General features: G+C 41.1%; 1 protein-coding gene across 1 annotated transcript; it reads right to left on the bottom strand.

Moving 5' to 3' along the window:
- Positions 1-2,183: 2,183 nt before the first annotated feature.
- LOC308330809 (NADH dehydrogenase [ubiquinone] 1 alpha subcomplex subunit 10, mitochondrial-like) lies at positions 2,184-12,192 on the bottom strand. The gene is made up of 10 exons (XM_080785867.1): positions 12,013-12,192; positions 10,519-10,687; positions 10,028-10,243; positions 9,790-9,876; positions 8,670-8,791; positions 6,329-6,408; positions 5,524-5,578; positions 4,841-4,926; positions 4,379-4,487; positions 2,184-2,438 (listed from the first exon to the last, which is right to left on the bottom strand). The coding sequence occupies exons 1-10, from the start codon at positions 12,094-12,096 to the stop codon at positions 2,370-2,372; spliced, it is 1,077 nt and encodes a 358-aa protein (XP_080641993.1). The 5' UTR covers positions 12,097-12,192; the 3' UTR covers positions 2,184-2,369.
- Between the last annotated feature and the right edge of the window lie 280 nt (positions 12,193-12,472).

Below are 12,472 nucleotides of genomic sequence, written 5' to 3'. Positions count from 1 at the left end.
AACATTTACAAAAAGATAAAAAAAAAAAAAAAAAACATGGCCGATGTACAAGCAATATTTTTGCAGAGGCTATTTTAGCAATGTACAAGACCAATCTTCATCATCACATGTCCAATCTTGCGCAGCTACACCCTCGCCCCATCAAAGAGGCTGGCCTCTGATGGTGGTCTATAGCAGGGATACTCAAATAGATTTACCTGTGGGCCACATTACAAAAATGGCAAGGGGCCAGGGGCCAGTAGATAAAATTACGACATTAATGATACTTGATAACTTCTCTCTTTCAATTGCTTTATTTTCGCAAAATGTATCAAAGTACAATGTGCATGCACACAATGTAAATAAATAAATGTGTTACATTTTCTTGCATAAACACAAAGAGCTGTTTCCATAACTGCACAAATTATTGCACATAACATGAGTAGCTGTTATAATAACATAATAAGATAACATGAGTAGCTCTTTGCCTGCCTGCCTGCCTGCCTGTCTGTCTGTCCATGAGTAGTTATTTGTCTGTCTGTCAATGAGTAGCTGTCTTACTGTCTGCCTGTCTATGAGTAGCTGTCTGCCTGCCTGTCTATGAGTAGCTGTCTGTCTGCCTGCCTGTCCAATTGTCCATGAGTAGCTGTCTGTCTGCCTGTCTGAGTAGCTGTCTGCCTGCCTGCCTAATTGTCCATGAGTAGCTGTCTGTCTGCCTGTCTATGAGTAGCTGTCTGCCTGCCTGCCTAATTGTCCATGAGTAGCTGTCTGTCTGCCTGTCTATGAGTAGCTGTCTGCCTTCCTGCCTGTCTAATTGTCCATGAGTAGCTGTCTGTCTGTCTATGAGTAGCTGTCTGCCTGCCCAATTGTCTATGAGTAGCTGTCTGTCTGTCTATGAGTAGCTGTCTGCCTTCCTGCCTGTCCAATTGTCCATGAGTAGCTGTCTGTCTGTCTATGAGTAGCTGTCTGCCTTCCTGCCTGTCCAATTGTCCATGAGTAGCTGTCTGCCTGCCTGTTCAATTCTCCATGAGTAGCTGTCTGTCTGCCTGTCTATGAGTAGCTGTCTGACTGCCTGCCTGTCCAATTCTCCATGAGTAGCTGTCTGTCTGTCTGCCTGTCTATGAGTAGCTGTCTGCCTGCCTGCCAGCCAGCAAGTTGGTTAACAGAAAATAAATTGTTATGGCTGAGTAAAATAAAATACAATAAACACAATTTGCCTGAAAATAGATTACCCAGCTATGACCTTTTTCATGAAAAAAAATGAGTAGTGATATGGCTGACTGAGTAAAATAAAACAATCTACCTGAAAATAGATAGCTATAAGTGAAGCAATTTCCATATCCGCAATTTCCGCAATTACCATTTCTGCAATTTCCATTTCCGCATTTCCATTTCCAACTATTAATGTCAGCTTGGTTTCATCATTCAAATAAAATAGAATTCTGTCCGTTTAGCTATAAAATTATGTCAGGGAATAGGGATACACAGTATATGTCTTTCATTTGCATTGCATCTCCCCCCCCCCCCCCAAGATTTTCATTGGTGGGCCAGTCATAATGGGCCCGCGGGCCTGAGGTTGAGTATCACTGGTCTATAGGCCTACCAGTGGTTCTCAAACTGTGGGTTGGGTCCCTACACGATTTTGGGAGTGTCCTCAGAGGACGGTAAAGTGACAATTCAAGGACTTTTAAATACCTTAAAACAAGAAAATAACTGAAAAAGGCCATCAAAGGTTATCAACAACCTATACTGTAGAAATTTGTCAAACATTGTCCAAATTGCCAATAATGAGCACATGGCAAACATTGTGAAAATAGAAGATCTACAAACTCAAAACGCATCACTATTTATCTGTGGAACAGTTAAATAAAATGTAATGCAATCTCCTACAATTCCAAGTGCTTGTCAGGATGGAGGGTCCCCAGTTCCAGTTAAATTATTATTTTGGGGAGGGGGTCCACCAGTTCAAAAGTGATTATTTCTGGGGTCCCCCAGTTCCCTCGGTTTCAATAATGTGCAGAACAAAATAAAACTATAAGCTCATAGGCCTAATGCAGTGACACGTTGTGAGCTTGTACATCTTCCATTTTCAGTAATTACTTTTACATTTTTTAAGCAGGAAACCAGAAAAGGGGTCTCAAACCAGTGTTTGGAAAACTGATTTACTGTACCTATTCCCATCAGATACCTAGCGAACAAAATGTTGACTCACTGAAAAGCATTTTTTTCATGTTAGTTTATTTTACATATACATTGTGTTTTATTTATTTAGGATGTAGTTTCTCCTTGATGCAGAGTATGAACAGAAAGGTCAACAACTGATTTTTCTGCCCACAGGGCAGACTGGACAGGTGAGAACATATTCAGCGCAGATTCAGTCGGCAACACCTTCATTTCAGCCAGATTAATTTGTCCCCAATGTCTGCATTGTAGCCCGGTGCGTACTTCTTTCCAGGAAGCTAGAGGAAAAGAGAAAAGTGAACCCATTAGGATTCTACAAATGCCTTCTAAACCAGCTTTTTCGTGCCAAGGAAGGACCGCAAAATTGATATAGAATTGACCCCCCCCCCCCCCCCCATTTGAAAATGTTTTGTGACAGGGAGCCCCAGAAGAGAAGATTTGTTTTTTCTTTTTTAATTACCAGATCTACAAGCTCAGAAAGTCATGACTAGACCAAGTATAGACAGCAGACAGGAAAAATATATATTTGTGCAAAAATAGCAGATCTACAAGCTCAGAACCCATTGTCAGCTTGTCTTGCTATTTTCTATGCAAATACATCTGAGGGAAATATTGTACTCCACTACAATCATTTGAAAACTTTAGTTTCTAGTTACTTTGTAGATTTATTAGATTACTACAAAACAAGCCACTTCAGCCATATACATTTAGAAAATAGCAGATCTGCTATTTTTAAAGCATTTTTATACATTTGGAAACCCATAGTAATCAAATACTACAAAATTAGTATACTTTAATAATTTTACTCAAGTAACTTTTGAAGTACCGGCAAACTTTTATTTGTAACAGTTCTACATTGTGGTATTGATACTTTTATTACCACTGAAAACAGGCTTGTGGTTCAACAGTCAACACTAGTAGTTTTGTGTTTTCCAAAACGTCAAAGACGGATGGCAGGACAGAGCCGGGGTGACAGGGAGCAGCCAGACTGTCCATCACTCTGTCACTGATGTGGCTTCACATTAGCAGTAACTCATAACATGCTGTTTGCCAAGGGCTGGGCGAGTGATGGACCGTACGGCCCGGCCCGCCATGACACAAGCACTTTGCTCCACTATTAGTCTTCACTGTCATTGCACAACCCCAACGATGGATGAGTCTTGAGTGGCTCCTTCTTCAAAGCTTAAGGGAACAGGGGGGACCGCGCTTCTTAAATTAGATAACTGTTAAATGCCTGCCCGAGTGTCTCTGGATTATCCATTAGAGCCATTTCCACAGGATTTATCACCTGGCTGACTTCAGTTCAGATATATAGTGGGGAAGGGTACATATTAGGTCAGGAAGTTAAACTTTAATAACCTTTTACCAGGGTGTTGACTCTTCTAGAGTGTAATCATCTCTTCATTTGCGTTGTCTAATGGCCTCTGAGTTAATCAGCAGGCCAGCTATTAAAGCTGGAGGCAGACATTGGGTTCAGTGTCCCACTATTTAAGATAAATTATTTTACACTGTGCATTCATTTGCATTCCAGCTCAGCACGCAGAGACGTGTTTCGAGCTTGTAGATCTGCTACTTTTGCTATTTTTTAATTTGAACATATTTAGAATTTTGGACATAATGAGGCTTCCATTCAATAGACGAAATTCACACATCTTTCCAAAACATTTGATTAATTTCAAACCTTTTCCAAGTCTGGAAAACTGTTTTTCTAATCACACACCCCTCCCCCACGTGTTCGTTCTCCCTTCTTTTCTGCCACAATCTGCCACCGCACTAAATGTCGAAGCCTCCTGTAGCACATTCATGCAACTGGGGTATAAGACAAAAACTAGACTTCAGTCAATAAACCCAAAAGGTCAGTCTGTGTTGTCCTGCAAGACTGATGATACCGAGCCAGAGAGGAGCTGTTAAAGACATGACAGGGAGTCAGATTTGAACGGACCACCATTTGGCCTCTCAGATCCAAGACTTTTTTGTTGTTTTATATTTTGTACACAATTCTACAGTGTGCTGCATTGATGTGGTAACACAACAGGCAAAGGTTCATAATTTAAAAATCCTTTTTAGTAGTATAATAATTTAACTCTTGATGGCTCAATTTGGTTTAATTTTACGCTCTCCAAAGTTAAAGATCTAAGGTCCATTTGGTTACAAATTCTCCATCAATTAGTTGGGGACCACCTGGAACCCTCTGGAGAACCACTGCCGAACCACATACCTCTCTGTAGGCGTAGTAGGTCTCGGCGAATTCGTGAGCCCCAATGGTGATTTCCGGCAGGTACCTTGGTATGCAAACAAGGTTGGCCACCCTCCGCTTGTCTTCCACCCTAGAGGAGCAAAAGACAATCAAATGCCTTGATTAGAAACATTGAAAAACCCTGAGTGGTGTGTGTGTGCGTGAGTACATTCACCTCCATGGAAACCTCCAAAAATGTCAAACTGTTACTTTTAGGATTCAAATTCAAAAGTAGCAGATCTACAAGCTCAAATGTTTTGAGCTTGTAGATCTGCTACTTTTCATACTTGTGCGACACTGTAGTGTCATCAAGTAGGGTGTTAATATACAGAAAAGAAAGAAGAAAATTAACTGTTAGAATATGGAGATAAGATGTTTTTGCCCGACAGCGACGAGGTGATGAATGTGTGGACAAGAGGGTGGTTAAATTCGTTGAACACTCACAGCATCCTCATGCTGTGGTAGGCGACGTCGTCCTGCTCAAGCCAAGGTCCTTTCTCAGACTTCATATACTCAATGTCTTCTGCCACCTGCCCAGACATGACGACACAGAAGTAGGGGCCGTCAGTCACCATCATGCAATCTTACTTGACGATTGAATTGTCGTACAAATAACTAGGCCTGTCACAATTACTACATAAATCGCAATTATTTAAGGTATTTACAATTATTTTTGCATAATCATTTCCACGTTGAAAAATGTGTAAAACAAAGGCAGCTTGCTGTGGTTCGCTATACTAACTAGAAATGTCCATGCACAGGGGGTGAAGGGCTGCAATTGTAGGTTCTCTTGTTGTTTTTCTGGTTATTTCGCTCCACTCTTTTCGACTGGGCCACGGCCCATTATGGACCCTACGCCGGTGGTTGCCATAGCAACCGGACCAATATTAAAAGCTGCCGTGGGGGCTCAACCATTATATACACGGAGTATACATTGGGGTCTGTATATACTGTATACGGACCTAGCAAACAACGTCCCCTAGCGGTGAGGTCCAGATATATACGGACGTGGCGCAAAAATAATTAATTGGCAACTTAAATTTGTAATTGTGACAGCCCTACAAATAATTGTGATTTTCTTTTAGGCATCATGTTGGAACACACAAACTTGTCACTTGCGCGCTTACCTTTTCAACGTCTAGTGCTTGGGTTGCATCATAAGCCAGCACTTCTGCACTTTCACTGCAAAAAAAATCATTTTCATGCTTATCTGCACTCGCATCACAGATATTGTCAAATGTAGGATGCTGTAAAATCACTCGTTAGTCCCATAAATAAGAGGCTGAATAACATCACTGTCAGAACTAATCCTTATCTCCATATTTCATCTTTTTCCTATAAATGAATGCCCTATTTATATTATGTCGTACTGTATGTCACACAAATGTAGTGAATTAAGCAATATTACACGAGAGGGTGTGCGTTACTGTCATTGTCACGCCTGCGTTGCTGCAAGAATGAGCCAAAGGAGAGTTCTGTAAGCAGCGCAGAAGTGCCATTAATGACAGTAACGCACACCCTGGCCTTAAGTGTGCGTTAGTTACCCTTAAAACTAAATCATATTTTTTTAATGACAGATGAAGCCACTACGACCACAAAAGAAACTAGCTAGCCTAGCCACCGAGTCTGCTGCACTCTGGGAGACCAACACGGCTGAATTATTTGTTCTAATTAGGTGTTCCATGATGCTGGTTTGAAGCATAGAAGGCTATTTCAACCAATCAGATTGCTTCCTCGAAACAACCTGTTGTATACAAGCTCACAAAGCATCGTGATGTGAAGAATAATGTCATCCCTCCACTAGATCTATATATCGTGTGTCGGTACTTTTCAGGACGCTGTAGAACGATCAAGTACAAAAAACACAAAGTTAAAATATGGAGAAAAGAGGTTTCTGCCAGACAGCAGTGATATCCTTCCTTCCCTCCTCACCTGATTTTGGGCAGAAAGGACTTCTTGTAGGCATCCTCAATGCTCTTCAGATATGATAGAGACACATTCTGAAGATAAGACTGAACAAACATAAAAAAGGAATTAAGTACCTCTTGTGGTGCAACAAAATTAATGCTGCTTTTTTAAGAGCTGAGGATTTATTCTGTCACTTCTCTGTGCTTAAATGTAGCATCACCTTGAAGAGATTGGGGCGTCCCGGACCCTGGCATGAAAATGTTAATGAACCACTTAACTGACAATGCACTAACAGTATCGCCTCAGATGTAAAACTATTATGCTAAACCTAAGTGGTACTTTTTACTTTAAGTTTTACCTATAACAGAGTCTTTCTACATTGCACTATTGATACTTTTACTGTACTTTTTCCACCACTGGTGAAGAGGAACTTGTCATAAGAACAGTGTTAAATATAATTCAATATGCATATTATACAGGTACAATGATGTGGGTTAGAACAATGCAAATCACAGGGCTAACACATGTATGCATTTGCTACACAAGTATATAATAGTGTTGTGTAACTCCACTGACAGTTTCCAGTAAGGAAGGTTTGGTGATTATCTTGAAAGAGGAAATCATTTCCTGGGGCATAATAATTACTTACAGTACTAGTATACTATGTATATCGGTGCTAATGACTGCCAGGCTCTGTGAATCATATTTCTGCCTGCCTGCCAAGTGTAAGCCGGTGAGAGACCCTAAATGGGCAGCACGTGGAGTAAAGGACAAGAAATAAATGAAAATGAGCCTAGTTGGCTATGTAAAGAATCCTGAGCCAAGGATGTGTTCCTTTGTTTTCCCCTTCCCTCCCACACAAAGGCCAAAGCAAGTGCCAAGGACCCCTAAATTGATATATTTGGCTGCAGACCCCAATCTGAAAATGTTTTGTGCTAGAAAATAACAGGCAGGAATTAATACATTTCAACATACTTTTTTAGGGAACTGTAGCAACCAAAGGTGATAAAGTATTCCAGTAGCCAGAGGTGGTTACCGTAATTAATGTGGCGCTGACACGAAAACAAATAACAAATATCTCGGGTGAAAGCCCGGCCCACACCAAAATATCTTGCTGATCTTTTTGTAAACTGTGGACCTGTAAAGCCCTCTGAGACTGTAAGAGTCATTTAGGGCTATACAGCTGAATTAATAAGACTTGACATAAAGACAATAAGACATACTATGTCATTTTGACTTCTGACACAAAAGGCATCTCTTCAGGGCAGTCTACTATCAATTCCCACCAAGTTTCATGAACATCCATCTATCTGCCTCTGCTGTTCTCAAATTGCATTGTTCACAGACAGGGATGGTTTAGAGACAGTACCATATATTATTACTATACATTACAATTCCCTACCATGCTTGCCTTGCATGCGATCATGGAAAATAAGTAACACAGGATAATGCAAAAATAAACTAATTCTAATCCGTTTCGTGAAATGTGCAGTATAGCAACAAAATGTTTTTCAGAAAACTTGTTGACAGTCAGGATTTAGGCCTATTTTAGACGGCGACCATCTCCATATAACACGTCAAAGTCCCGTTGCGTTGTCATTTTTTTGGACCATTTACATGAGAACGCACACTTGAATGAAAACGCTACAAAGTGCATGCATATATGCCAGGTCGCTAGGTGGCGCGTGTCCTTGTGGGGTCCGTGTGACGCATCGCATATATAAACCATAGACATAAGTCACGCATGCGTAGAACTACTTCCGTTCTTCTTCTACACAGAAAGTAAACAAACGTTGCGTCCTCATCACACCTCCAGCAAACTGGACTATCCGACATGGTTGTTGTTGTTCGTTTCCCCTAGCAACTGACGCATGCCTATGACACCATGTAAAAACGTAGGACACGGGTGAGCCGACCAGAGCTGACGTAAGCCATGATGTCACAATTTTTGCGTATCCACCGTTTTGCCTGTTTATATGGAGACCATAGGAAACGGCGTTCTAAAAGATTTCCACTCTGGGAGGTGGTTTCACGTCGTTGCATTTTCACCTCCTGTGAACATGGTTCTCGTCTAAATGACAGCAGCAAACGATACTTTATTTTGCCGTTTTTTATGAACACCATCCTCGTGTAAAGAGCACCTTAGAAGGCATTTTTAGAATCATTCTCAGGTCTAACAAGCGGTCTACAAGCTCACAACATGTGTTGTGACCAATAGATCGGCTATTTTCAGTGTGCAACATGCTTCCATAGAAGACATGCTGACTTCTATGGAATCCATATGGCTGAAATCAGTCGTGGCAACTGAAAACTTTAACCCATGAGTATGTATCTGTTCTGTATTGTTCAGTATCTGTCTCTTTACCGTTCCACTCTGTTGCAACTTCTTCTGCACCTCTTCAGCCGGTGTGTCCACATAGATGACTACATGTGGGGGCAGGAACTCACATATGCTGATGCCTTTGATCTCGTTGTAGTGTTCCACACCTGTAGGCCAAGGAGCGTTAAAGGGGTCGTGACATTAAAAAAATGTTTTTATATATATTTTTTTGGTAGGTTTTCTGAGCTCAATTGCACCCAAAAATGTTTAATATTCAGTAGATTTTCAGTGGACTGGGGTTTTCTGGCTCAAACAAATGCTCTGATTTGCCTGTGGACTGAGGTAAGAGTCCACAAATCCAAGGAACAGCTTTGTCCGTGTTCACCTATGTATGTGATGTTCACCTATGTGTTCACCTATGTATGTGATGTTCACCTATGTGTTCACCTATGTATGTATGTATGAGCATCATATGAGTACCAGTAGGGGCGCTGTTTGCCAGAAACAGAGATAGAGACAGTGCTGCATTGTTGCCTGCTAATGAGAGAGAGAGAGAGAGAGAGGGGGAGGGGGGGGGGGGGAGAGAGAGAGAGAGGAGAGTTGCACCACTCGGTTCACACGGGTGTGATTTTTTACTTATATTGGCCCTACAAACAATTTAGTATAATTTAGTAAGGTTTTGTCCACTCAAATGGTACCTTGTCAGATAATCCTCGACATAGACTACAACAACTTCTTCTACTTAGGCTGTTGTGAAAGTTTATACTTAGAGAAATTCCAAGTCCAGCTGTCTGCTGTAATGTCCAGCCTCTCCCACCCCTCACTGGGGAAAATTCCAGGAGGAAAACGGATAAGGGGTGAGTTGTCCTGTTACCTTCTGGGTAAGTCACTCATACAGGCGCAAGCAGCAGAATGTTAGTGTGGGAGGTTTTGCAAGACTGTGCTAACAACAACAATACAATATGTCCAGATGAAATAAAAATAAGATAGAAGATAGCTTTTAAAAGTATTTAATACAAGTTATAATGGAAGTGTGTGCAGGGCACACATTCTAAAATTATGTAAAGGAAGCCATGGCAGCAATGAGAGATGTGCAAACAAATAAAAGGTGTGATGCGTTTTCAAACACTTTGTCGTAATTTAAATTAAAAAGTGCAATACTCACACTGCTTCCTGATGTAACCCTCTTTGTACATGGCCTCCAAAAAGACAAAGTCACTGAAGGGAGACCGCTCCAAGACCACTCCTTGGCCTACAACCCAGATAAGGAGGGATGTCATTTGTTTTTTATGATAAAAAAATTGTATTGCTTTTGGTTATTTGTTAACATGTGGCCCTGTTTGAAAATGTCTGCAATGAAGTTTTTTGAAAATGTATGAAAATGTTTCAACATGGAAACTCACCCGTTGTGAGTAAATGTTCAATGGCATCAGAGTACTGCAGCAGTCTCATACTGTACATCCACAGCTGCAGCCTGTAGGAGTTCCCATCCGCAGCCTTGGGGTCCGTGTAGAACTTCTCCAAGCTGCACATCCCGTTGAACCTGGGGGACACTTGCTCTTTCTCCCCAGTCATCTTGTCTATGTAGAACGCATCAGCCTCGGGCATGTAAAGCATCCCTGTTGACAGATTAACCCAAAGTTCGTTTGATTTGATTATTTACCTCCAAAAAATGTATAAACAAAAGCAGGAAAAGGAAACAAGGAAGTATAGTAGAATGTGAGAAATAGATGTTGTGGGGACGGTTTTTCTGGTGGTTGTTATGATTGACAATTTTGTAATTATTTTTTTAAAGATACGTTTACTATTTTTCGGCTTTAGGCTTGCCCCAACATTTTTAAATGGCCCTAATATTAATTAAATATCATTGCTGTCCTAGTGTGTGTTTTATTACCAAGTTTGTCTGCCAGCTTCTTAGCCAGGTCTCCTTTCCCTGAGTGCAGGTTTCCATCAACGGAGATGATCTTGCTGAACTCGTTGAGTCTAGGTGTTGTCCTCTCTCCCAGAACGTAGGCCCACCAGCCATAACGCAGATTCCTCACAGAGCTGGTGTGAATACCAGCCTGAAACACAATGATGATGTGAGGTTAAAGGTAGGGCACATGATATTTTGAATGAAACGTTAAAAAGGTTAAAGCACTATTGTGATAGTCATCAGTCATCAGTAGTATAGTGTTTGTTCAGTAACAGGAGTCTCCATGTCTCCACAACTCTGTAATATATTATAGATTTCCTGTTTTAGTTGCTCCTTTTGTTTTTTGCTATTATAGTATGTAGTTGATGCTTTCTTGTTGTATTTTGCTCTTTCTGTGAAGCACGACTAAACTACACTCATTGTCTGAAATGTGCTATATAAATAAAGATTGATTGAGAGATTAAATTACAGAATATTTACCTGATTTTATTTAATGTTTTCTTTTGTTTTTATTATTATTTAACATTCAGTCATGCAGGTGAACCCACATTAAATCTGTTTCTCTGGCTAATATTAAATTTAAATTAGAATCTAGAGTTGTTTGCGGCTACACTTACCCTATCTTTAATTTAAAAAAAGAATCAACAACAGGTGGGTTGGTCAAATTCAGCCAATCAGTGCCCATTTATCAGCTTCTAGTGTTCCAGTAATCCTTTGCTGCCCCAACCCTGTGGAATGCCCTCCCTAAGGCACGCAGAGATGCCCCCACCCTTCAAACCTTCAAATCCACCCTCAAAACCCACCTCTTCAAAATTGCCTTCCCTAGCTAACCCTATTCACTGTCTTTTAATGTTCTTTAGCTTTTAGTGTTATTTTTCCTTTTCTATTAAAGTTGTTTTTAATTTGTCGTTACCTCTGTAAAGCCCCCCCGTGTAAAGCGTCTTTGGGTACTCAGAAAAGCGCTATATAAGTTTGAGATATTATTATTATTATACTCGTAGTGGCAGTGCCGTGGCAGTGGGCACAGTTGACAGGTGCATTGTGGTCATTTGCAATTGCCAGAGGTAATTAATCACACCCGTGTGCCTATTATGCAACTCAAAGGAAGTTTTGATTAGGTCCAGGCAGTCAAGATCCGCAGTCATGCAATAATTCCGGGTCCCGTTGGTTGATGCCCTCCGTGTTTACTGTTTAGCTCGTGGGAAAGTGCAGATAGTACAAGCACAAGTATTCTGCCAGAACTTTCAAAATGATGTGATTTGGGTGAGTACACAGTGTACATGCAGCGCTGCCTTTGGAACACAACTAACAACTATGCAAACAACTATAACAATAGTAATATATCACAGTCAGTCTGGGGTAACATTGTTATTGTTATGGCTAGTGTAGTGTTGCATGTTAGCATGTTGCTATGACAGCTGGCTATCGTCCTTGAGGATTCTGTTGTCAGTCACTATGGTGGCTGTACTGTACCTTGTGTATGGTTGTTAATGTTGTCCTCGCGCTGAGCGCCTCTGCTCCGGACGGCACGAGTAGCCGGACGAGCCTGAGAGCCATAATATTGTTGTTCACTGTCTGTCCTTTAAATTAAAACAACAACCTGACCCGAAAACTGATCTGTCAACCTCCTCCTCCGCTTTGAGGCGCGATCATTATAACGTCACGGCAAATCGGTGTTGCCAGATTCTGTAAGAGAACCAGGTCAATGAAAACAAAGCCCACCATGGAAGCAAGTAGCAACATGAGCTTACCGTAGTTAGATGATGATCTGCGCTATTTTCAACCCTGGTGTAGCAGAGTGGCTACACCAGTGTGACCTACGTTCGCAATAAAAGCACGTAGGCTACAACTACCAATGTTTGCAAGCAACTTTACAGGAAGAACAAGCACAAAGTCGCTTATCATAAGCAGACATGGCAACACTACGGTTCTT

Source organism: Protomyctophum bolini, assembly GCF_963924005.1.
Source record: "Protomyctophum bolini genome assembly, chromosome: 16".
NCBI lineage: Eukaryota > Metazoa > Chordata > Actinopteri > Myctophiformes > Myctophidae > Protomyctophum > Protomyctophum bolini.
The sequence above is the reverse complement of the archived record's forward strand: the minus strand, read 5'-3'. Positions and strand labels throughout refer to the sequence as shown.

Coding starts and splice junctions, on each gene's coding strand:
- LOC308330809 (XM_080785867.1), bottom strand. CDS start 12,096: ATGGCTCTCAGGCTCGTCCGGCTACTCGTGCCGTCCGGAGCAGAGGCG. Junction 8,792..9,789: donor GGGTTACATCAGGAAGCAGT/GTGAGTATTGCA, acceptor CTTGGCCTACAG/GTGTGGAACACTACAACGAG. Junction 4,488..4,840: donor TACCACAGCATGAGGATGCT/GTGAGTGTTCAA, acceptor TTGCTCCTCTAG/GGTGGAAGACAAGCGGAGGG.